Source organism: Falco peregrinus, chromosome 13, assembly GCF_023634155.1.
Source record: "Falco peregrinus isolate bFalPer1 chromosome 13, bFalPer1.pri, whole genome shotgun sequence".
Classification (NCBI taxonomy): domain Eukaryota; kingdom Metazoa; phylum Chordata; class Aves; order Falconiformes; family Falconidae; genus Falco; species Falco peregrinus.
The window spans coordinates 3410573-3436928 of record NC_073733.1 but is presented as its reverse complement, the minus strand read 5'-3'; the positions used below and the strand labels follow the sequence as shown (position 1 = coordinate 3436928).

General features: G+C 57.7%; 1 protein-coding gene across 3 annotated transcripts in view; it reads right to left on the bottom strand.

Moving 5' to 3' along the window:
• The window catches only part of SLC16A2 (solute carrier family 16 member 2), a 43006-nt gene extending 24474 nt beyond the window's left edge, over nt 1–18532 (bottom strand). For all 3 annotated transcript variants that reach the window (XM_055818404.1, XM_055818405.1, XM_055818406.1), the window contains exon 1: nt 18187–18532. In XM_055818404.1, coding sequence (XP_055674379.1) covers nt 18187–18517 — 331 coding nt within the window. In that variant the 5' untranslated portion in view covers nt 18518–18532. The remainder of the gene's footprint in view (nt 1–18186) is intronic.
• Between the last annotated feature and the right edge of the window lie 7824 nt (nt 18533–26356).

Sequence of the window (26356 nt, the reverse complement as noted above, 5' to 3'; positions counted from 1 at the left end):
GGTAACCAGTTCCTGCAGCCCATAGACAACTGGGAGGACAGTGCATCTGGGAGACAGGGGTTGTGGAGGTTCAGGAATTCACCCCACTGCTTTATCTTCCTTTGGAGACCACCAGCCCCAAGAGACCGCTCCACAAGACATGTTCGACCACCCAAGGCAAAAACATGTTTGCAAACAGGGCAGGGAGGATGCAAGTGGGTGGGCACCTGTGAGGGCATGACCAAAGTGAGGGGCAGCCTGCCAGCCCTTCCAAGCCTGCTACTGGCGCCAGGGCTGGGCCAGCTGCACTGGGGCACATGGCCAGCCAGCACCAGCCACCACTTCCCAGCCTGGGACCCAGATAAGTGCTGCCACTTTTGGGGGGACCCCTGAAACCCCAAAAGGGCAGGAGGGCAACTCTGGGGGCACCTGACCCCCTGCCCCACGCTTACCTGGGCTCCAGCACCCTGCCAGCCATCCCATGCACGTGGCTGTTATGGCATTTCCATGGCTCAGGGCAGCTCGGCTGGCTCTGTGGTACCCTGCCGGGATGCAGAGCTCATGGCTCCTGGCCAGCGCGTGGCACAGCAGACAGCAAAGCAGCGCCGCAGCTCGCAGGCTGGGCTGAGGGTACAATGCCAACAGGGCCCTTTATGCCAAGGTCAGTGGTTCATCTCCCGGCCAGGCACGGCATCTGTGTGCATCCCTACGGGTGCCTACACCCAGTGCAAACCCTGCTGGCATCTCATCTCCATCTACCTGGTGACATTATACCCAAGACATGGCTGCAGGACCCCAGAAACTCCCAATGTGCCCAGGTGAAAGCACCTGAGGCATCCCAACCCCTTGATGCCTCAGAGAGAAGGTGGGACAGCCCTCAGCCCCTGACAGAAGGCAGGTTGGGTACCGCTCCCCAAACGTGGCTGGTGGCCCAAGACTGCTCCATCCCTTGTGAAATCACCGGGCACTGTCTGTCTCCTCTCCCCCCGCCAGCAAACCCTGCCTGGGCTGTGTTTGGGAACCCTCCGCCTTCTGCGGGGAGGCTGGGGTGAGAAAGGATGCTTTTTTCCAAGCTGTAAGAGACAGAAAAGCTTCCCTCTTTGCCAAATTTCTCCTGAGCCATCTTCTGTTTCCCATTAATGGCGAGAAGAAACCCTCCGGCCCGGGTCCATGCTCCTCCCTCCGCAAATCCCACAGGCACTTGTCAACATCCCAGTAAAAAGAGAAGAATTAAACCCACCCAACCTGGCTGGCTGTGACACAGGGACCCACAGAGCGGGGACTGGCGGTGGGTGGAAAACAACCCCCCTGCTCTGCTCTTACATCTCCCCCCCAGAAACTTTTCAACTCCAGTTGCTGGCAGGAGCCAGGCTGATCCCAGCTGAATTCCTTCCACTTACCAGCAAATAAATAGCAGTTAAATGGAAGGAGAGAGAAAAACACCCTTTTTTCAAGAGAAAACAAAGAGGCTGGGAAAAATAAAAGGGGGCAAAATGTTGGGCTGGTCACAGGCTCATGGAGATTTCTCCACCCCACCCCGAGTTGGGTGCTTGACAGCCTTCCCTTCCAGTTAATTAAGGGATACTCCAGCGAAAAACACTTCCAGCCCTTTGCCAGCCCTGACCATTAAGGGGAGAGCCACAGCGTGCCTGAGACCAAACCCGGGAACCCTGGCCACAGTGTCTCACCTGGCCCAGGCACTTAAGCCACCATGTGTCAGACAAATAGGTGCCATTGCAGAGCATCTATGGTCTCCTCCCAGCCTTGGCAGACTTCTGCCCAGCCTTTTCTCCAAACTCTCTGGTGATGGGCATCTCCGACCCTCCCCTAGACCAGAGCTGATCTTCTTGCACTCCAGGGACTTCTCCCAGCCAACACCTTCCTTGCTGCAAAATTCCAAAGCATCACTTTGCAACCTGTCCCTCGCTGGACAGAGGGAATAGCTTTATGACCTTTTTTTGCAACTTTTCAGGGAGCTGAAGGCAGTGATGCACCTTCCCACCTCTAGCAGGAATGACCCCAGCCCAGGCTTCAGCACTGCACATCATGCCCCCTCCTCCCCGCCACATCTCCCAGGCGGCCCAACCCTTTCCCAGTGTGTGGTGCTCAGTGCAGACACCTTCCCACATCCCCCTTGGGGACCGATTAATAATTAATTGTCCCTTCCCCTCCTCTCCAGTGCAATACAGTGCCTGGCTCTTGTCACTTTGCACCCCAAGCCTGTATAGGCAGCTCCCCAAAACACCCAGCTCAGGGGAGCCCCGCGGGGAGGGATGGCTCCTGCCACCCCCAGTGGCTGCATCACCCCAGCCCCATGTTGGGGTGTCCTCACCACCGCCCACAGCCACCCACTGTCTTGTGAACCCTGAAGGCTGTTTGATGCTTTGGAAAGCACTGGGGAGCAGAGCTGTGCCCTGGCTGGGCGCATGTGCTGTGGGGAGCAGGGCGGGGACCTGCCAGCAGCCTTCCTCTGGGGGGATGGGGATGGCGTGGGAAGAGTCAAATCTCCCAAGCACCCATTGGCCAAGGCTGGGGCACCCCGAGGATGAGTGAGGTTGGAAGAAAGCATCCCCCATGTTTCTCCCAGTGGCAGCCACGTGCACCGCTGGCACTGCTGGCTCTGCCCCGCCATGGTGCTGCACGGCAGCATCCTCCCTCCAGCCACCCCGCAGCCTCTAACCATCCCCCAGCACCCCCCAGGCTCCAGGGGATAAAAATGCTGTGGCAACCTCAGCCTGAGCCCCCCTGGGGCAAGCACCCCAAAAGGCAGAGCGCTGGGGAGGTAGCGATGCCTCCCCTCCGGCACCCGAGCAGAGCCGCCCACCCAAATATTACCAAAATATTTCAGTTATGTTACCTATTTGCTTACACCCAACAAGGCCCCGGTTTCCCTGAAGACACAAGTCCGCCCAATACCAGACTCTGCACGGGGCTAGAAGTATGAAAGGGAAAATCTAGGCGGCAGCAGCGGCTGCTGCGGGTGCTTTCCGAAGGGAGGCCCCTCTCCAGGCTGTGCCAGTCAACAATGAAGTTGTTTTGCCTCGAGCTCTGTTCACAAAGGATAACACCTCCCTGCTATGGCCTCTTCACCTGGGCTCTCCCACTACACCACCCCGAAGCTCAGCCCCAGCCCCAACCCCCCCATCAGTGCAAGGGACAGCACAAGGTGATGACTGACCACAGTGGGGGATCCACTGGGGAGTCTCCTCTGTTGAGCACATATCTTCAAAAATCAAAATAAACAAAGAAAAGCTGTTTGGAAGCAGGTTGAGCAGAGCTCTCGAGCGGGCACGCAGCCACGGCATCTCGGGCTGCCCCAGCCACGTCTAGGTGGCCAGAGGGCTCCATGATGGAAGAGCTGGGCTCTTCTCCTGGTGGCCATCAGGCAATTACTTCTTCCTCCAGTGCCAGAGAGTTTCCCCTGGGATACTGACACCTTGGGATAGTGCTCCTGAAGCCTACCGGTGGGGGAAAAAAAGTCCCAAAAGGACAGAAGACTTGCGTATCGTCATTAAACCAAACATTCAGAGGCCACAAGAGGGGTAAAATATCCATGTGATTTCAGTCTCTTGGAGCTTCCTTACCTTAAAGCACACATTTCAGAACAACTGGATATCTCAGGAAAATAGACTATGCTGTAATTAAGCAAATCTGATAGCTAAAGGAAACTAAAGAACAGTGCTATTCTATTTTATTTAATCCCCACCCCCCCAAACAAGAAACAGGTTATACCCCTTTGCCAATGGGCTGTTACTTTGGGCTGACCTGCTCTCATTTGAAAGTTTTTCAGACACTGGGTGGCTTCGGCAGCTGCCCCGCGGTGCGGGAAGGGCCAGCCCTGCCCTTTGATGCTCCAGGCGGGAGGAGAAAAGCCACGGAGGAGGCATCGGGGTTTCCTGCGCAGGATGGTACCCAGCCCCGCATCTCCCATCAGCATCCCAGCCCCCAGCCCTCCAGCTCCTGCCAATACACCTTGAATGGGGATCCATAATACACATACACACACATATATACCTACATGTGCATATATATACACGCCTGTGTGCATCTGTGTATACACACACATATACATATATATTAAAAAAGCAACCCCTGAGGGCTTTAGCCCACACGAGGGCTGCGGGCAGAGCCACGCCGAGCCTTCCTCACAGCCGCGCAATGTTTAACGAGGCCGAGGGGAACTGGGGACAGCCCGTACCATACAAAGTGCCTCGGCAGCAAAGTGTTTTGAAGCCCAGTAAAACATTAATATGCTTCCCCGGACAAATGCCTTCCTTTTTGCTGCATCAAGGGCTTTGCAATCAGAATAAATAACAGGGCAGGTTAATGATGGTTTCTATCGGTTACAGGGTAAGTTTGGGTTCTCCTGCAATTCAGATCTAAAAGCCATACATCCTGCCCCTGTGGCCAGGGAGCCTCCTCTTCCTCTCCATGGAAATACTGCATTTTGGGATAGGGGCAGGAATCAAAATTACTGTTTCCACAGGTGCCAGGTGTGGGATTTCTGTAGGTAACACGCTGCAGTCCCCAGGCTGTTTTCAAGCGTCTGAGCTCCAGTTTCTCCCATGAAACCCATCCTTGCCCAGGGGCAAAGGGAAAAGCAGGGGCCAAGCAGTTCCAGTGGCATAGAGCTGAAGCTGCCCAGGATTTGGGGGTAAGGAGGGATGTGAGGGACCACAGACAGCCCTGGGATGCAAAGCCCCGAGCACAGGGTGGATCTAACCCCACCACTTGCCCCAGCACCAGACCGTGGAAGTCTGCTGGAGGACACCAGCCATCAGCTGCTCTGTGACAGCACTGGGGATGGTCCCTTTGCCGAAGCACCATCAGATTGCTCAATCTCTGCAATGACCCCAACATGGGGCTCTCCCTTCCAAAGCCTGGCTTGGCTGCAACGAGCTGGTACACGCACATGGCAGTGGCACTGTGGCTGCCTCTCCCCCCGCGGGGGAGAGGTGTCGAGTGCCACCACGGGGCCAAGTGTCTGTGCCATGGGCCAGCAATGACGGGAAGAGCAGTGACACCGGGGTAAATCTGCACCATGGGGCCGAGCAGAGGCAGCCTGCAGCTCACTGCTGCCTGCACATCCCTTCCCCAGGTCCCTGCCCTGGGCAGGAAGGGTTCCCAAATCCCAACTGCTACAGCCAAAGTCACAGCAAGATGTCAAGCCCTTTCTGTTGGCCAAGGACCAACTCTGAGCTGTGGCTGCCTTGGAACTGGAACGGTAAATGCAGCTGAGCTGTGCTCCCCAGCTGCAGCTCAGCAGCAATCACAGGCACCCTGAAGCCGATATTTCCCCCCCAGAAAAAGATCTGTGCTGTGGCACTGGCCAAGGAGAGATGCACTAGAACAGCAGAAGGCACGGGATGCAGATCCCTGTTGGCATGCACGACTGGGTTCAACCTGGCCATGAAGCTTCAGTGTGTTGAGGAACCGGGAGGGGCACAGAGGTGTAAGGGAATGGGGTGATGAAGAAGCCAGACCCCCATCAGCTGGGGTTTGGGGTCTCCCACACTGCTGCCAGTCCTGCTGGGCACTGAGACAGTGGCTGCGGGCTGGGGATCACGTGGCATTTGCAGAGCCAGGGAGAGGCTTGCTTCTGTCTCCATTGCTAATGAGACTAATACCAGCTGCTTCTCGCTTAACCAGTCTGACCATCGGGCTGAGCCAAAACTGATTCATTCATAAGAAAATGGAAAAGGAGATTGACTCGTCACCAGCCCTGACTAATGGGGAAACCAGCCAACAACCTGCTGCTTGCACACCAGCCCTGGCATCCTGCTTTGTCTGCTCTTCATCATCCTCCCGAATTCAAATGCTCAGACAAAGCCTGAGCTTTGCCCCGGCACAGCTGTGTGATAAAAGAAAGAGCTATCTGCTGCAAAAAGTGTCGGCGTGTGGCCAGGGGGCCAACATCACCCAGCAATGCCTGATATTTTGCAACAGCTAATTCCTGCTTTGGAAGCAGAAAAAACATTAAAACCCTCAAAGACGTTGCTTTTTGTGCTGCTCTGCCTGGCATCATCCTCCCAACAGCTTTTTGGTTTGGTGTTATTTTCCTCCATGCCTCTTTACCCTGCAATAAAAGTCTAAGCAATCGCCTTCACTGGGCAGAAAAACTCTCCGCCACCCTGCTGTAAAAAATGCTTTCTGCTTTTTTTCTGTGGCCTGTTTTGCTTGATGAGGCTAGTGGGGCACAAATGGGGTCTGGGGGGACTGAAAACGGGGTGACTGGGAAACCTGGGCTCAGAGGGATGCTGCCCCAAGGGAGGGAAACAGGTTCTGAAATCCAGACGGGCTAATCTTATCTGGGCTAATCTTATCTTGGCATGTAGCTTGGGATGGGCGAGCGAGGGTTAACAGCCAGTAGCAGAGGTCAAATCAGGACCTGAAGTACCTCCACTCCGGGCTGTTTGGTTCAGGCTTTGGTTGATGAACTGAAGCAGGGCAGAGTTTAACAGCTTAAAAAAAAATAATTAAAAAAATTGCCGTGATTTCTTAGCTTTGGGCAACATATTTGATTTTACATGGATCTCCCCTAACAAAGGCCCTCTCCCAAAATGAAGATTGCAAGGGCCAGGCTCTCCCAGCTGAAAGGCTGTGGCTCCATCCCTTGTCCCCAGACATCCTGAGGTTTTATCACCCCACCCTGCAGATGTCAGGGCAAACATGGCAAAACTTCAGTCCTTAGCAAGAAACCCACCCTACACCAATATGGATCTAGAAAATCCCCATTTTCAAGGCAGAAAATCTCCAGCCAGTCCAGTCTGGGCAGGGAAACGCCTCAAATCCCGATGCCAGCAGCATGTAGCCGCTCTGATGGCCACAGGGTTCTGTGGGGACAGTGGAACACCAGGACCCTGCAGGTCAGAGACAAGCAAAGCTCCAGGTATCAGGGCTGATACCTTGCTCACCTCTCCCACACCAGCTGCAGCAAGCTGGGCAAGATGGATATTGCCAATATGAATGTTGCCAAATATGAAATTTTCCTTTGCCCATCTCAGTGCAGGGGCACTAGTAGATCATTTCATACATGACACCGAGAGCACAAAAGCCTTGTTCAAGGGCTTTTTCGGATGCACACCCCGCTCTCCCTCCCCAGGACACCCAGCCACGCAGCATCAGCCCGATGCCCACGTGCAGCGGCAAGCATGCACCCTGCAACTGCCAAGCAGGGCAGGAAAAACCTGCAAGGGATGGAAACCACATGCCCAAGGTGCAAAGGAAAAGCCATCCAGAAAGCGGTCGACAACATCCCTGTGAGTCCTCACCCTTTCCCCTCACAGGCTGGTTTCTCACCAACTGTGGGCAAGCTTCCCTGGCACCGGGGTGGTCAGCATGGCTTTTATTTGATGTTGAATTTCCCCGCAGGCAGGGGCCGCGGTGGGGTAAGGGCAAGAGGAGCCCTGTGAAGACCTCACACCTCCAGCAGCGCCAAGGCCCCACTGAGTTTATTTTGAAAAAAGAAAAGAAAAAAAACCAAGAACCCAACACCACTGATATTCATCCCTTGGCAACGTCCTATCTCAATAACACTCTGGTATTATTATACTCTCCAATTAAGTGATAAACTGTAATTGCCTTATCTGATGGGGTTAGGCAGGGCAGGGAGGCAGGAGCTGGCCTCTGCACCCCCATCCCAGGTTGGGTTTACGGGGCAGACAGCATCATGCCAGGCATTTTAAAGCCACCGTGTACAAAAGCATCTTCCTGCTTGGCAGACAGATGGGCAGAGAGGACCCCTTGGCAGCACCAGCTTCCTCACCCCGAAGCTGGGTCAGCAGCATCACGCTCATGCCTGCGCACCAGTCCCATCCCCGCAGACACAGGTGGCATCCCAGGAAGGCACTGGAGGCATCTGCCAGCTTCCAACCAGGAGACAGCCAGCTCTGGCCAGCATGGAAGCCCATAGGAAAAAGGAGCAGCTTTTAACCCACTCTGCCTGCAGGAAGGTAGAAGCAGACAGTTGAGGGACCAAAGTGCAAAACTACGTCATCAGCTGCTCCCCAGCCCTCCCACATCCCTGCTTCAGCAATCCGGGGGAGCACCCTGTGGCCTTGCAGCTGGGAGAGCCTGCCGGCAGCCTGGGCACTGGAGAGCAGCCCTTCGGTATGGGATGTGGCACGCTGAGCTGTACCAGCCAGCTCAGGGCACTGGTTTTAGAGGACTTGACCCTTGTTCCCCAGCCCGCTGGCTCAGCGTGCCGAACAAAGCCGCACCCAGCAGTCCTCAGGCCATAATAAGTCCAGCTGGGTATTTTCATGGAATCAATTTAGGTTGGAAAAGACCTTTAAGATCAGCAAGTCCAACCATTAACCCAGCACTGCCAAGGCCACCACTAAACCCCAGGTGCCACATCTACACGTCTTTTAAATCCCTCCAGGGATGGTGACTCCACCACATCCCTGGGCTCCTGTCCCAGTGCTGGACAACCCTTTCGGTCAAGAAATTTTCCCTAATACCCAGCATAAACTTCCCCTGGCACAACTTGAGGCCATCTTCTCTTGCTCCATATTCGTCACCTCTGAAAGAGCTCGCTGGGCTATGGCATCCTTTCCAACAAGATCAGCCCTGATTTAATTTCCTTTTTTAAGTTTGGTGTCCCCTCAATCCTGATTCTTGCCATTTTTTCAAGCTTTTTCATATTTTACCTCAGCACCACTCCTGACCTGCGAGTTTTCAGCACAGCGCTATTCACCAGCCTTAGGAAAGGAACATGAAGCCCTCCAAAATCCCCCCCGCATGACCACCTCCCAGCTATGCCCCAATCTGCCAGACCAGAGAAGCCGCCCGCTCCCTGTGCTCCCACCCCAGCCCAGAGGCCACGGTGAGGGGTGCCCATGTCCCCCTCCCAGGGCGAGCAGGCTCCCGCCGGGGGCAGCCACAAGAAAGGCCAATGCAAATCGCATCGTTAGCATTCTTTCCGTTTTAATAACCCAAGGTGTTACCAGCAACAGTGTTACTGATTTTTATCTCCGCAGCGCCTTTTAAGAGCTCCAATTTGTTTTTCTTGGAGATCTCATTTTGTTTTATTAAAGCTGACACCGAAGAGGGAAAGGAGACATTCTGGGCCCAGAACAAAAATATCCCGTTTAAATACCCCGTATTATTTTCTTGGAAACGCTTCTCCTTTGACTTTAATTAAGCTCTCCCCGGGCTCACGAGCTTGGCGTGCTTGGCTTTCAGGCGAGTTTAATCCCAGACAAGCTCCCCCCACCCCCAGTGCTCCCCGCTTCCATTGCTTACACAAACCTTAAGAAATAAACTGGGTTTTTTGCTAAAATACATGGATTAATAGCTGGCCTGCCATCAAGAACATCCTGACGTTGCCTCTTCGTCATCGGCTGGTCACAGAGTAAGCACATGGCCCCAGCTGCCCTGCTCGCTTCACCGACAGACCCAAAAAGCAGCTTTCCTCTCTTTTTTTTTTTTTTTTTCTTTTCTGCTGTTGCAATGCTGGGTATGGAATGGGGAGATCCCTCGCTAGCACCTGACTGTGCTCCAGAGCCACCCCGGCTATCAGAAGGTGCAAGCTTGCCCACAAACCTGGCTCCAGCAGCCACGGTGCTGCTGCTGAGCCTTGTGCAACTGCACCGGGTGCTGCCGTAATATCAATAATTACCCCCCCCCCATGGTAGAAGCACTTTAGGATGATTGCAAAGTTAAACACTCCAAAAGTTGGGAAATCCCAGGAAGGAGCTTGTCTGGGCATCATCTGGTGCATACCCATTATGTAATTACCGTCAATCTTTAATCACAGATGATTTTTTTTCCACCAGACCCGATTCAGACGGTGCACAGGAGGCACAACCCTCACTTGAGGAGCTGCCATTAGATTTGATTTCCACCTCGGCAGGCTCCAGCTTTATTAAGCGAGCTCCCACTGCTTCACGCGGGGTTTGTACAAACCCTCCGGCCGAAACGCCTGACTCCTTGGCAAGCACCAACACCCGCTCACGCAACATCCCCCCAAGAGGGAAGGATTTCATCTCCCTTTTACGCACAGGATCTGCAGGCGTACAGATTAAGGCCAAGAGCTGCAAACAAAAGCTTCGTTTTGGTGCCTGATGTGAGATGGCCAAGAAAGGGGCTTTTGGGGATGCCGCTGGGCAAGGCTGGGGGGGCTGCGTGCCCCGGGGGTCCCTGTCCCAGCTGGTCCCTGGGGACAGGGTAACGGGTGGGTGCTCAAAGCAGGTTCCTTTGCTGCAGGCACTGCGGGAGGGTTGTTTCTCCTCCCTGAGGAGGGCCCGGCTGTGTGCCTGGGGCGAACCCCAACAAGTCAGCCCACGCAGCGAGCACCCATGCCGCTCCAGCAGCACACGGAGCTTCCCACCCCGGCAAGGCCAGCTGCCAGCCCTGCTCCTGCTCTGCACCAGGGACAGCAAGCAAAAAAACATCACCAGGCAGCTAAATCCAAACCCAGAGCCAAAAAATGCCCCAAAGATGGGGAGAAACAGGGTCCAGTGAGCTTGCCTCCTCCACCATCGGGTTTTGCAGAGCAGATGCTCCCAAAGCCACGCTGCCAGCACCGGCAGCCCCAAAATACCATCTCCATCTCGTACTGAGGTGCCTGCACGGGGACACGGCGCCGGGATCTTGTGCTACAGTGGTGTGGTACCATGCTCCCCTGCCTATGCCCTGTGGGATGCAGGGACGAAGGGACAGGATACCTCCAGGCTGGAGTTCCCCTGGGGTGTGCAGAGCCAAGGGATGATGGGGCTGAGCTTGCCAGCATGCCACCTCTGTCCTCTTGCCAGTGCCAGCGAGTCCAGGAGGTGGCTCGGAGCACCCGGAGCTGCTCCTCACACAGAGGGCAGTGGGTGGCACGGCACAGCTGCCAGGCATGCCCAAGATGAGTCCTGGCGAAGCAACTGCCACCGGCATGGGGCTGCGACCTGGCAGCTACTCCTGAGGGCTTTTCCCCATGCTTCACCCTGCTCTGTCTCTCAAGGGATGTGCTGGGGGTGGGGGCTCTTGCATCAGGTAAATTTTTAGGGTTCTACAAATAAAAGGGCAAGAGGGGAAAAAAAAGCCTGAAAATGTGTTAACGCAACCCAGGGCTGTGCCATCCTCCACACCACAGCTGCATCCCTGCCCCGCCGGCTCTGCTCGACAGAGGATGAGGCAGGGGCAGGAGCTTTGCTGCCTGTAGCCAGTGCCACCAGCAGGCAGCAGTGCAGACAGCGGTACAGGCAGCAGTGCAGGCAGTGGTGCAGGCAGGGTGCCGCAGGCAGCCCCGCATCCTGCCTGCACCGGCAGCTGGCAGGACCTGTTGTACAAGGTGCCTGGGAGAGACTGGAATGGCTCACGCCTGCGAGCGTGTTGCAGCAATTCCCAGCACACGTCATGTGGGTTTTGCAACCGCCCCAACTGTCTCGGGGTGGATGAACGGAAAGAGCCCGGAGTGAACCGAGCTCCCCAGTGCCCATGGCAGGCACGGGCAACGCCCCGGTGCGGGAGCTGGGCTGGGCCCCCGGGTGATGCCCAGCCTGGCACACACCTCTCCACCGGGCATTCTTCCACAGGGATGAATGCCAACAGGCAGCATCTCCTTCCCTTGCAATAGGGAATAATCAATCCTTCAAGAAGAGGAAGGCAAACCCCAGCAAATCCCTGCCATAACGGGTGCAGCAGCATTTCTGCATGTGTGTCATATTGGCGTATGGGGGGTACCCAGTTCTCCCACCCCTCGTTGCCAGAGCAGGTATGGCAACGCCGTGGACACACGGGCTTGTGGTTGAGGAAAGCTGGGAAAAGCAATTCCCCAGGGAAACCACTGGCTGCAAGGGTGGGTGCAGGGCCACTGTTCTAGTTGGGAAGTGCTGGCATCCTCCTCCGTGCTCTGCCCGCCTTGTAGGGAACCCCTGAGGGGTCATCATCCCAAAAAAAGTGAGCAGGGGAGGCTAAGGTATTTGGTGACATGCCAGAAAATTCCCTACAGCACCTGGACGCCGGCCAAAAGTGGGAAAAACCCCAATTACGGAGCCAGGGTGAAGCCTCAGCTGTTTCCAACAAGGGGCGGGGGGGGCTGTTTTGGGAACTCACGTGGAGGGGGGGGGTGAGAGCAAGTGCCCATGGCACTGAGCCAAGCGCCACTGAGGTCCCCATCAGCCCGCGCATCGCTTCACCCAGTTGCACTGTCACTCCACGGCTGGCACGCGCGCCACGCCGCTTTGGCAGAGGTCCCAAGGAGTCACCAGGATAAAAAAGCAAAAGGTTACCCAGGCCCTATATTGAGACAGTGCTGACTGATCCGAATGGCCCCAGTCACAGCAGCTACCAGTGCCACCATCCCACTGGGATTAGCTCCCCGTCAGCAGGGCAGGAGCGGACCTTGTTTACCACCACCCATGCCCCCAGTGGGAATCGCACTGCAGGATACAAAACCAGCCTTGGGATGGTGGAAAACCCGATTACTCCTCCTTCCCCAAACAGTCCTACAAACCCTACAGGGAATCCGTCAGCCCTGGCTCCGCATCCACCAGCCTGGTGGTCTCCATCACACCACCAGACTCTTGGGAAGATGGCTTCTCCCACCACTCACCTGGTACACGGTGGGATGGGGTGCCCGACGGCTGGGGTGCCCAACGGTGCCGCCCCACAAGCTGGATGTGCCCTGTGAATGGATGTGTCTGTAACATGTGGGATAAGGAGGGAGGGAGCCAGCGGAGCTGCCCCGGGGACAGGAGACAGGTGACAACGCCTGCATGAGCTATGTGCAGCCGGCCCAACGGGCACTGCCAGCAAGGTCAGCGGTGCCTCCCGGCTACGGGGTTTCACCCAACCTGATGGGTCAGGTCTATTTTAAGGTGCTGGACGTCAACCGCCCCAGCTGATGATCAGCTTCCAGCTGCTGATGGTTTTTAAAGGGATTAAAGGGTGACTTGTCAAACTCCTGGATTTCCCCCAAAAAGGGAAAATGAAACTGCTCCTTTGTTGCTAATCCCCCCAGCCCTGCGGCGCTGCACCACACTGTGTCTCACCCCATGCTTCCGCATCCATCCCGGCTCTGCACACTGCAGCATCCACCCCCTTTGCCCTCCAATCCCTCCTCCTCCTCCCAGTCTCAACAATGGAGCTGAAACCCAGCACCTTAGTTTAAATTACAAGCAAATCCCCGCAAGGTGGGGTGGTTTTGTTTGTTTTCTTGTAACTGAAAGGACGAAAAAAATAAAATAAAAACCCAAACCAAGGGCACAACCCCATGCACCACTTCTTCATATACTGCAGCAAGATCACGGGAGATACCACCACTTGAGGATGATGGCCACCGAGAAATACAACCGAGACTGGAGCATCTCCTTCGCTGGCTGGTAGAGGACACTTGAAGATAAATTAAAAACCACTAAAATGTCAAGCGTGCTGGTTGAGAGGGCCCCTGCAGTCTTTAAAAACAAGACCCTCCCTTAGAATCAGCACTCCAGCCTCCTAATAACCTTAATCACTCCCGACAGCCCCAAGAACCAGGTTTAACGACACGGCTGTGTTTTGTTTGCTTTTCAGGCTGCTTTATCTCACACGGCACCTTGCACTCAGTTCAAGCGACAAAAACCCAGTTCCTCAGAAATTTGCCCCTGTTTCCGTGCAATCACAAGCTCCAGCTCCAAACAAGGTAGAAGCTGAGCTGGGAAAGCCCAGCACTGGCACACTGGCACACTGGCATCCCACTGCATGACACTCCCAGTAAAGCTGGGAAAGCTCCACAGTGCCCTTTGCACTCCCCAGCCAACAGGGCTGGGTGATAAAAGGCTTTTGGGGGGGCTCTTTTTGCTGGATTTACATCCTCGTCTGGGCTACATAACTATTGCTCATGACAGCGCATGCCTCTGTGGGGTTAGGAAATGTGGAGCAGGGCTGGAAGCCTGGATGGATGTAGGGAAGCACCCAGGAAGGTCCACAGCACCCTCGGCCAATGCATCTGTGAAATGGGGCCAGTGCAGCTCCCTGGCCATAAATAAAATCTCAAATCCTGCAGATTTGGGTGAGAAGGTGACAATCACCGTACCACCTTTAGGAGATGGAAGCATCCCAAGCACCAGCACCGGGTGATGATACCCATCAGATACCCATCTCAGACCTATCACCGGATCATAATTTGTATTTAAGAGTGTCAGTGAGGGTGCCCTCACCTTCCCCAAAGCCGAAACCTAGCACCTAGGGTAGATGTCTTTTATCACAGCAGGCTAAATAAAGTGCAGTTTCGTGGCAGCTGCCCCTGTTTGGTCTCACTAGGGCCATGGAGTACCGCCGAAATTTAGTTGGGACCATTTCCAAGAATCACCTCTTGTGATTTACACTCTCTTTGGGGTTTCCCTTCTCAGCGCCTAGTGCTCCAGCCATGCTCACCCACCCTGGGACTCTTCTTTGGCCCAGCGAGGAGCCCGTGGCTTCTCCTCCCCATCTATCACTATCAGCACTGAAACACTTTATTCTCTCCAAGAAACAAACTCCCTCTTTCCCACCAAGCCTTCATTACGATGCTGGTGTAAAAACACCCTTGTCCATCTAAGCTCACCCATCCTAAGGATGTGAAATCACTGGTCACAAAGAAATTCTCCACCAGAACAGATGGGAATTCAGGCATAAAGGTGACTGACACCAGCTATGCCCTGGCCTTGTGGCCACAAAGAGGTACAATAAGCCAAGGGCTATGGTCCATGCACCAGCCCGGCTTCCCCGGGCACGGGGCGCTCCAGCAGCCTCTGCTCCCCAGCTCCTGTGACTTGGCTAAAACGGGGCACCGGCTCCCCAGGCTCCTGCACACAGACCAGAGGACGCTGCTGGACACATGGACACACTCAGAGGAGCTGCAGCCAAACCAGACCAGCTCCTGAGGCCATCCCTCCAAGTGCTTGCAGCTCCTAATTCCAGCAACCGAACATTAAATATTAAGCAAAGAGAGTTAATCTATAGCTGGGATATTGACACAAAGCAGAGGAGGGGAGAAGAAACAGATAGATAAACATTTTTTTTTAAATCAATATGCCTCTCCAGGCTGCCCTGCCAGTGCTTGCCAGATGTCCAAGCACAGCACCAAGGATGCATTTGAAGGAACAAGATGCACTAGGAAGTGCTGCCCTCCTGGCAGTCCCCGGGCAGGTGGGGCCCCTCGCCAGGACCCTGGGGTGCCCTGGGTGCAAGTGGGACCTGCTCGGCTGAGGGCAGAGCCCTGGCTTGGCCCAGGCTCCCCTTGCACTCACATCTCCCGAGGTTGGGAGCGTGTCCAAGCAGCGGCAGAGCAGTCATCGATTTAAGAGGGTCAAGGCCCAGTTAATGCTTACCAGGACTGTTCTGCCACTCAAATTGGCTTTTGGAGCTGGGGAAGATGAACGTGCCAGGATGGTTCATCCGTCCCTTGGCTCAGTGTCAGCCTGCACCTGGCAGGACTGGCATCGGAGCGGCCGTGTCCCATGGCTCCCTTGTCACCGGAATGAGCCTTGCACAACCAGAGGGAAACACCACCATTCATCTCCCAGCAAACACTTTCAAGCATCACTCAACACCTCTCCAGCAGAGGAGACCAGTATTTCTTTTCCTGGCTGAGTGCTCACATGGGGTTTTTGGGGGTTTTTTTTTATTCCAGTCTCAGCATTCCCCCCAGCCCTCCACTCCCCCCGAAAGAAAACAAACCCCAAAGCACAGAATGTGCCTTGTAAAAGTCCCAGCTCTGGTGTCCCACCGTGCAGGGGCACGCGGTGGTCCCAGCAGCCAGCCCGCCTCAGCCCGGTGCTGCTTGTTGACATACGCAGCGCAGTATATTTCTTTAAACAAAGGAGCCTATGCATTCAATGCATTGTTGAGAGAGGGTTTGTTTTCAAAGCCTGACCCCAAATCTGAACTCCGCGGATCCTGCGTTTCTCAAGATCAAACGCGAGAAAACGTGACCAATGCAAACAAGAAATAAACCTTGATAATTATAGCCATGTGCTGGGGCGGCTATTGTTTAGTGCAGACTAGTACCTGCTTTAGCATAAACATAACCCTATTTTTAAAGGGATGCCTGACCGCCTTACAGCATTACTCCCCATCTTGCCTCCAAACCCCCTCTTTGGTACAAACCCACCTTCCCGAGAACGGAGCGGAGATTTAAGAGCAGAGCCAAAAGGCTAAGCGATGTCCCCATGGCCGCATGCTGGTTGGAGCAGGGAGTGGGTCCTTGTTCCCCTGACCTGCTCCTGCTTGATGGGGAACAAGGGGGGGCCCGGGGCCCGGCTGTTGCTTGCAGCTGGCAGGAGCAGACCAGTGTTGGAGGACAAACAGACAGCGCCGGTCTTTTCAGGAAGGCCATATCACTTAGCGCTTGGAAAGGAGCTATAATATTTTCCTGATTATGTTTGCACGCAAACGAGCACCGTGGGGAAATTATGCAACGCTGAGTGGGGAGGGGTGGAAGCAAGGAAGGGCTGGAGGGGGGCCCCACACCGCACCTCGCTGTCCTTGGCCCCAGACGGTGCAGCTGCAACCCCCGAGGTACCGCGCTCCCTGCTGCAGATGGGCTCCATCACCCCCACCTCTCCCCTCCGCTGCCCGAGCCCCTGCACCGCAACCTCTGAGCACAGAGGCAGCACTCCGCTGGCGTGTCACACAGTGCAGGGGTTATGAACGGCCTCTCTTCATTAAGCACCCAGACCAAAATGCATATATTCGTCACCCAGGCAATTTAATTACTGAGCCCGGGTTCACCTCGCACACCCACACACCTTTCTTTTTCAAGGTCTCTGTGCGGTCATAGCCATAAATAAATAGATCGCAGGAGCAAGAGGCAGATGCTGACTCCTGCAACCTCCGTCTTGGGCACAGAGCCTTTAAACCACCAGAACTTGCAGTATTTAATTTCTTTTGTTAACGCTTCTACCTTTAGAGCTCTGCCTTAGGCTTTCTAGATACAATCACAGGGAGCAGGAAACCAAGAGCTACGTGATGAGCTTCCTGGGGATCACACTGCACACTCCTACAGCCCATCAATCACCCTAATTACAACCGGCCACACGTCCGCAGCTCTCTGCGGCACTCCGTTACTGCCCATAATTACATGATCACACCGTTTCTCCGGCAATGCATTTCATCCCGGTGCGCTCATCGTCGTGATCACCAGTCATGAGACAGCTGAACGGAGGGAATGCAGGCAACACTGGTCCCCAAAATAAGACCTGAAGGTCCTCACGCACCCTGCAGCACGGCCTCTCTCTGCAACACTCCCACTCTGGCTTCTGACCGCTGTCCACGTCCCACCCCGGGTGAGGACACCACCACGAGCAGGTTCCCTCAACACCAAGTGCTTGCCTCTCTACCTGCCCGATAAAAGCAAGGCGGGCCATGGGTGTCCATCGCGACGATGGGCATGATCTTCTCTGGGAGGATACAAGAAGTGGGACAAGGCTGAGCCTCACGATGCCAGCATCTGTCAGGGACCCACTGGGGCCACCACCCCGGCAGGCTGATGCCCCCCTGCCAAGCCTACTTAAACAGGGGGGGTCTTTGCAGCGAAAAACATCCTTTTTCTCCGTGTCAACACTACATGGTCTTGAGCCTGTAGGTCCTACCAAAACACCCAGCCGGGTGCACTTTGTGGGTCTTGCTATTAAGGGAGGTTAGCCACTGGAGACCCTGGCTGGCTTGGGTGCGAGTGTGCTGGCAGCGCTGCCAGACCTGCCCCACGTAGCTTTCCCACTGCCGTACAACTCGGAAGAAGCGTGTCGGTGAGGCAGATGCTCTCTTGCAGCCACCCCCGGGTGCGAGCCGGCAGATACGGCAGGCAAACCCAGAGCTCAAAAGCCCCCCCCCCCCCAACAAGATACCAATAATAATAATAAAAAATACAAGGGGGTGGCTCGCACACACCAGCTGATCACCAACGCTGCTCTCCTCACTCCACAACACACCAGGCAGGAGAAGCTAAGGGCGTGCTTTTCAGATGAATTACTTTTAATTGAGTACATAAGAGCTTAGAAACACATGATGCTGTTGGAGATAAATATAGCCACGGCTACAAGGATGGCGGGGGCTGGGAGCGATCGCGGCCGAACGCATCCCAGAAGGAGCTCGCAGCCCTGCCGCCTCCGGGAGCGCTCGGGCAGCAGAGCCGCCCCGGCCCCGGCCCCGCCGACCCGACCCGGGCTGCCCGCCCCGCCTGTGCGAGCCCCGAGCGGCCGCCCGGGCCCCCTCGCCGGCCCCGCCCGGGCCGGGAAGGGGCCGGGGAGCCCGTACCTGTTTTGAACTCCAGCGCGGGGTCCTTCTCCCCCTCGCCCAGGTCGTTCTGCAGCATCATGTAGAGGATCCCGAAGGAGTTGTGGATGCCGAAGATGGAGCCGTTGCACCAGGCGGCGGCGAAGACCACCACCCAGCCGAAGCCGCCCTCGGGGGGCTGGAAGGGCGCGGCGGCCCCGCTCGGCCCCCGCTCGGCCCCGGCCCCGGCGCCGGCCCCGGCCCGCGGCTCGCCCTCGCCCGCCGCCGCCGGCCCCTTCTCGCCGCGCTGCGCCATCGCGGCCGCGCTCCGGCCGCCGCCCGCCGCCCGACTGCCCCGCAGCCGGTCCCACATGCCCGCCGCCCCCCCCCGGCCGGCCCCCCCGCCCGCCCCCTCCTGCCGCAGCCTCACTCCCCGCCTCCCCTCCGCCGCCTCCATCCTCCTCCTCCTCCTCCATCGCGCCGCTCGGCCCCCCGGTCCCTACCTGCGGCGGGGGCCGCCCGCCGCTCCCCACCCCCCCGGGGCCCGGCGCGCTGCGGGCGGCGATTCCCCGACGTCGACCGCGCTCGCCGCCCGCCCGCGGGGCTCAGAGGCGGCCCCGGGCCCGGCCGCGGCCCCGCATCGCCCGTCGGGCCGCCGCGCCGCCCCGCCGCCGCCGCATCCCGCGGCGGGCGCAGCCCCGGGGCGGGCCGCCGCCAGCACCGCCCCCCGCCGCGCCGCCGGAGCCACCGGCCGTCCCCCCGGCGCGGGAGAGCCCCGGCCCCCCCTCGGCCCGGCTGCCGGAGCATCCCGCGGGACGAAGCTGCCCGCCGGCCAGGGGGGCCCTCGACGGCCGCGGCGGGGTGATGCTGCGGCTCCCCGCCGCCCCGGTGCGCGAAGCGGCGGCAGCGAGCAGGGCGGGCGGCAGAGCCCAGCGCCGCCAGGGGGGCGATGCCACCGCCTGCCGGTGGGATACAGGGCTCGCCGGCATCCCCTGGCCCGGCAGGTCCCCGAGAGCGTTTTGGGGGACAGCAGCTCCGAGCCCCGGCAGCCTCGCAATGCGGGGTGGCGGGGCGGGGACGCTGTGGCTCGATGCCAGCCGCGAGGCGTCCCCCGGGCCCCGGTCACCCGTGGCCACCCCGGCGCTGGAGCCCGGCCCGGCTAGCGGTGGCCATGCGAAGCCGGCGGGAAGCCACTCCCGCGCCTCTGTCTCCTTCTGCAGTAAGCGCTGCCTTTTCTCCTCTTTCAGTAAATAATTACAAACCCACCAATATATTAAAGCCTGTCTTTTCACACGCTGAAGGTATTTCCACTTTCATATATGCCAAGTCTAAGTTATTATTCTTTCTTTACCCTAATGGCTGTGTCGGTGTCAGATTCCTATCAGGGTAAAATAATACATCCCAACCTCACGCTGCTCTTTCTTTACCTCCAGGGATATTAATTATCAGCGCCTGGCGCGGCGGCGGGCAGGGTGCGGAGCCGGCGGGGGGGCGCAGGCAGGGTGCGGAGCCGGCGGGGAGGGTGCGGAGCCGGCGGGGGGGGCGCGGAGCCGGCGGGGGGGGCGCGGAGCCGGCGGGGGGGCGCGGAGCCGGCGGGGGGGGCGCGGGCAGCCCCCGCTCCCGCCTCTCCCACCGCCGCACAGCGGCACCGGGCGGGCTGCGCGGTGGAAGGCGCTTGCCCGCTGCTGCAGTCGCCAGCCTGGCGCAGCCCCCGGGGGACATCGGACCTCCCCTCGGCCCGCCGCCCTGCCCCTGCCCGCAGGTCCCCGCCAGCTCCGGGACTACCCCGCCGCCGCCGCCGCTTCCCGCCCCAGGGATGCGGAGCGGGGCTCTCCGGCTCCCGGCAGCCTGCGTGCGCCATGGCGGGACCCGGGCTGGGGGGCAGCTGGGGGGAGATGCGCCCTCTCCGCCCGCCCTCCCGCTCGGATCGAGCCGCCCAGACCCCCCCGCCCGCTGGGCACCCGGCGGCGGTGCCGGGCTGGGGCCGCCCCCCCGGCGGAGGAACTGCGCCTGCACTGCCCTTCCTCCCCGGCAGGCTCCTCCCCGGATCCCCACCGCCGCAGCGTGGCCGGGAGGCTCCGGCGGGCTGGGAGCATCTTCCACTGCCCTCTGCCGACACGGGGAGCCGCAGCGCTATTCCGCCACAGGGCCGGCTGAGGTTGCTGGCCGGCTGATTTTATTTGGTTAAGCCCCTGCGGTCTGAGAGGGAAAGGGGGGTGGGCTACCCCGGGCTGTGCGCAGGGCAGCTGCCTCCCAAAATGCTGATTCCCCACAGCAGCAGAGCTGGAGCTGGGTTAAAAGTAGCAGAGAGAGAGGTGGGAGAGCCCCTGGCCATAGCATACACCATCTCACGGAGGCTTCACCCCTCCGGAACTGCAGAAGGTTCTTGTGGAGTGGGAAGCAGCAGGGTTGATATTAAACCCACAAACCCTACCGAGCAGCATCTCTCCTGGCCGCTGGCCACATGGCGTCTTGACAGAGCATTTGCTGTCACTGGCTGTGTCAGGCATCCCTGCAGCTTTCTGGGCTGGACTGAACACCAGTGAGGCAGGGGATAAAATCATGGGGTGGGGGCTGGATGAAGGCTGGGGTTAAAGGGCTGAGCCGGGCAAGCTGGTGGAGGCTTCAGCCGGGAGGGAGCTGCGGCCTGGAAAGCTCTGGCAGCATCAGGCAGAAGCGGCTCTGCTCACTGGTGTAAGACTGAAGCATCATGCCCAGATGCAGCTCTAACCACAAACTGAACAAAATGCCAGGAGAAAAAACAGATAAAGCTGCTCTTCCCTGGTTGCACTGTGATAAAATACCCTGCTGCATCTGCAGCACAGCCTTCCTCAAAGCCCCCAGCCTGCTGGCTCGGTAAGGGTGGGTGGAGGGCTGCGGCTGAGCCAGGCTCTCCAGGACCCACATCCGATGACCCTGGCGAGCTGGCAGGCAGCGCCTTGTGTCACAGCCAATGGGCCTCCAGTTGCTCGGGCAAAGCATGGCTGTCAGCAGCTTGTTGCTTGTCTCCAAAATGTGGTGCCAGAGCCTCTGCCAAAGGGATTGGCAGCTACAAAATGCATGTGTTTGGTTTTGCAGAAGGGGAGGAGTGACCAAATGGAAATATCTTATGCAAACACCCTGGGAAGCGTCAACGGCGGGACGTGGCCTTGGAGGAGAATACAAAATCCTAGTGGCTTTGCAACCTGGCTTTGTTTCAGTAGGTTTTACACAGCAGGACGGGGACACGTAGGGCCATCGTGAGGACAAAATGTCGCTGACGTCATCTGCTGCTTGACCGAAAGTACCAGGAAAACAGCTCGGGTAGTGAGCAGCTCCCAGCAGAGACACTGGCACGCGGGGCACACACCCTTCCCGTCATTAGCAACACTTTTCCCTTTGGATTCCAGCCGTAGTTAAGACAGCTGTTAGATCTGGCCTCACAAAGACAACAAATAGATTATTCCAGAGGCATAACCAACACAGGGGCACCCTGAAGGGACACGGCAGTAGTCACCCACTGGCAGGGATGCTGCAACAGCAGAGTCCAGAGCCCAAGGCTTGTCACGGTGAGAAGGCAGCGAGAGTACCGGGACCTGCAGTGCAGCTAGTGCTGCCTTCAAAGGAGAGCAACCTCGACACTGGCAGGGCTGCCACCCCTAATACCTGGCCAAGGCAAAACCCATGCCATGGCATCCTCTCTCTGCCTCACCTTCCCAATGTTTGGAATCAAAATACTAGAAATGGCATTTTCCACCTTGTTAGCAAGATTGAAGTTGATGCTACTTTGTTTGGCTGAAAAATGAGGCAACTTAAAAGTGCTGGTGTGAGCAGTGGATTTTCAGGGCACCTTTGAGCCCCACGTTTGGCTTCATTTGAATGGTGGAAATCAGAGCACCATGTTCACTCCAGCAGCTGCAGGCCGGGTGGGGAATGTGGTCTGGTTCAGCCACAGCTGCTGCCCCACCTGCTTTACCATGCAGTTGAGCAAAAATCCTATTTCTGGCCCAAACAGAGCAACGGGGTGGATGCATGTTGTATTAAAGGGCTTCTGGAGTGGTTTAGCTGCCTGCTCACCTTCACTGTCCAGATGAAGAGGTGTGAAGGGCATTTTTGTGAGTGTTTTACTGGTTTTGCATCTTTCCTTTGAAACAGGAGCTACAGGAACGTGTTGCTGTGGGAAGTGGAAGCTGCTGGCCACAGCCACCAACCCCAACCACCACCCAGCCGCCAGCAGCCGCCCGGCTCTTCCGTGTAACCCCACAGGACCTTGGCGAGAGGTGCCAGAGGTGCTCTGCTGATGGGAAGAGCTCAAGCCGGCACACAAAGGAGGCAAGGATCCAGCTGTAAATTAATATTTTATAGAACACCAAGAAAAATCAGAGAGGCTAATTACAGCGATAATCATCGTGGCCTGGAGGCATTTCCAGGGAAGTCAGGAATTACCCAGGATTACCTCACCCCTTGCAGCAGCCTGTGCAGTAGGTGAGCACGTGCGGCAGTAGCAGCATGGCACCCAGCACCTCCTCCTGCGCCAGCTGAGGGTCTGCAACCCAAACCAAAGAGCAGCCAGGTTTTGGCAGCCTCCTGGTATCCGATTCCAGATGCACGGGGCTTGGCTTGCTGAGCTGAGCGGGATGGAGGGTTGGAGTCGCAGGGTTTTTGGCTGGGTGCTTACCTCAGTGCTGCTGTGCTGGTGCGTGCCTACTTGTCCCTGGTGTCTCCAATGCGGGAGCCATCATTGACCTCAAGTATGTTAAAACCTCGAGATGTTCAGGGCATCACTAGCAGAGAAGTTTTTGGTTGTGCCTGCAGGATAAGTTGTTCCCGTGGTTCCTTAATTAGTGGTGGTAACAAATAATTGCATGATTTATCTAGGGACAGAGTGAATTCCCCATCAGCTCCTCGGTTTGGAAGCAGGGGGGCACATCCCACCTCCAGCATGGCACGGGGCTGGCCCCACGCTGTTCGTGGCAAGCCTGAAGCATCTCTTCGAGCTGCTTGGCCAGGAGGGCTGCCTGCTCCTGCCCCATGGCTCAGAGCAAAGCCAGTGCAAACATCTCCAGGGTGAGCAGCGCTGGGAGCAGAGAAGCATCAGTGTGGCTGGTTCGTGCAGCTGAGCTCGAGCAGGAGGGCACAACTGGTCTAAAACCCAGCCTACAAGTGGGACAGGAAAAAAAAAATCTTGGGTAAAACCCCCACACCTGCTGTGCACAGAGCTGGGAAGAGCCTGGGCAAAGGCTGGCCCTGGGCTGAGGGTGCTGCTGCCTGCCTGCACCCTGCCCGAACCACACTGCAGCACCCCTGGCAATGGCAGGGACACCAGGCACAAAGCATCCCCTCCCACAGCGCTGGAAAAGGCACAGGAAAAGGACTTCCTAACCTGTGGAGTTCGGAAAGAGGCAGAGAAGATATGCAAGGACCTCCCATCAACAGACCATCTGCCAAAATGTCCCCTCACCCATGGCCTGGCCACCCTCTGAGGCTGCGGTGAGACAGCAGAGGTCCCCACACACAGCAGCAAAGCCTATGCTCCCTGGCTCCCTGGCATGCTGCCTTTCCCTGCCCATCCCTGCAGTGTGGCAACCAGATGGCCAAGCTGCATGGGCCACCCCGGGCACCCCGCCTGCTCGTTTGCCCATGCTCTCCAAGCTGTGAGCACGCTCGCCCAGGTGGTACAGGAGATGGACCGGGGGCTCCTGGGGCTGAGGCCCAAAGTGGTTGTGACACCCATCAGATTTTCTCTTTGCAGTCTGCAGCTTCATGACGTGCTGACTTGCTCCTGCCGGCTCTGGCAGCACAAAGAGCCCCGGAGCTGCTCCAAGCAAGGGCTGGGTATGACGGACGGTGGCAGGCAGGGGTGGCAGCTCACCTTGGATGCAGTGGGCTATGGCAGAGGGGCTGCTCACACCCCCCGGCCAAAGGCAAGTCATCCGAATCCCTGTCCCTGTGACAAGGTGGTGTCGGTCCTGGAAAGAGCATCAGCCTGTCTCACCCTGACTGGCTGCGCTTCTGCCTCTGTGAGGATCAGGGAAAACTTTTATTTCATTTTTTGAGATGAAAACACCTCGGGTAGCACCAGCTCATGCACCAGCATGGGGACAGCACAGCCAGCCAAGGAAGCCCAGGCTGAATCCAAAGCAGCCAGCCTGAGTGGCCAAGCTGCCCTGGCCAGCGGAGGGAGGTCCCCAGGGCACCCACGGGTGGGTTGGTGTGAGGGTGCAGTGGCCGGGGCTGGCGCAGGCTGCAAACCTGCCTGAGCACGTTAAAGCTGCCCTTACGCTGCTGCCTGTGAAAGAGACGGGCACTGGGATGGGACACAGCCTTGGGCCAGACCCCTAGGTCCAGCCTAGCGGGTTAGCAGAAGGTAGCAGCTGTCCCTTTCGGGATACCACCACCATACAGGACGTTTTCTGTTGTGTTCTTTTCTTGATGTTCCTGTTTTCTCTCCTTGCCGAGGACCGGGAGCGGTCGCAGCAGTGCTGGGGGTACAGGAGCCTGATGTGCTGGAGAACAGGGAGCTTTACCCCACTTTCTCCACCTTGCTTACCGCAGTGCCTTCCTTACCAATACGGGTTAATCCAGCCCTGGAGCACTCTGAAAAAAAAAATAAAAAAAAAATCAAAGCGTGAGTCATCCCACTCCAAACCTCAAACCATGTCACAGATCATCCCTCGCGCTGCTGAAGTTCTCCCCCTTCCCCCACATGCCTTAGTGGAAGGGAAAAGGGGAAGCAAACACGGTTTCCCACATCTCAGCTCCTTGCACAGCTACAAAACCTGGCTCGCCTGGCTCGCTCTGCCCTCTAGTAGCGGCTGGATTTACAGCAATGTGCTGCTTCTGTGCGGTGCCTTGCTCTGCTGCACCGCCAGCCCAGAGATGCCCTTTGGTTGCCCGGTTGGGCAGGGGCAGAGCCAGGGGTTTGAGGAGAGGGTAGGGGGTCACCAGAGCCTGCCCTGACTCTTCTGGCATCCCTGGCATGGATGCGCAGCTGGCACAGGCAGAGCCGTGCAGTTTTCCTGCAGTCCTGGCCCCTGAGCTAGTCATTCATGGCACTCCTTGGCCAGCCTGGAATATCCAGGCCAGTCACCGGGGCTGGAGCATGGACAGAACCTGGACAGGGGGGTTGTGTGGGCTGGAGTGGCCTGGAAGGGCACAGCCCTGGCAGGGGGGGCATTTCTGGACCACCCAGCTTGGGTTCTGTCAGCTCCAGCTGAAGGCTTTGACCTGGTCTGAGGCCAAGCAGCACCGTGGGCTCTGGAAAGAGAGGGACTCTGGAGATGGCAGCCCCAGACCTCCAGCCCCACTGCCACGGAGCCCCATGCAGTGAGACAAAGCCCTTGCAGGTGGTTGCACTAAATGGCATCTCAGCGTGGCCCAGCACTGGCTCAGGGGCATGACCAAGGAGAGGACTGAAAATCCTTGGGCAATAGCATAGAATAACAGAATCATTTAGGTTCAAAAAGACCTTTAAGATCATTGAGTTCAACCCTTAAACCAGGACAGCCAAGTCCACCCTAAACCATGTCCCCAAGCACCACATCTATGCAGGTTTTTTTAAATATCCCCAGGGATGGTGACTCCACCGCCTCCCTGGGCAGGCTGTCCCAGTGCTGGACAACCCTGTCAGTGAAGACATTTTTCCCAGTACCCAACTAAACCTCCCCTGGCACAACCTGAGGCTGTTTCCTCTTGTCCTGTCACTTGTTCCTTGGGAGAAGAGACCGGCCCCCACCTCGCTGCACCCCCCTTTCAGGTAGTTGTGGAGAGCGAGAAGGTTCCCCCTGAGCCTCCTTTTCTCCAGGCTGAACCCCCCGGCTCCCCCCGCCACCCCCATCAGCCTTGTGCCCCCACCCTGGCCCCTGCCCGGCGCTGGACACGCTCCAGCCCCCCAGTGCCCCCCCTGCCCTGTGGGGCCCAAACCTGCCCCCAGGGCTCGAGGGGCGGCCGCACCAGCGCCGAGGGATGGTCACTGCCCTGCTCCTGCTGGCCATGCTGTTTCGGCTACCAGCCAGGGTGCTGTTGGCCTTGGCCACCTGGGCACCCTGCGGGTCACATCCAGCCGCCCCCCCAGACCCTTTCCCGCCGGGCAGTTCCCAGCCCCCTGCCCCCAGCTGCCTGGGGCTGGTGTCCCCCCGGGCACGGAGCGGTGCTGAGCCTCACACCACCGGCCTCAGCCATCGCCCCTCAGCCCAGCACCCCCGCAGCCCCCCGCCCCCAGCAGGTCAGCACG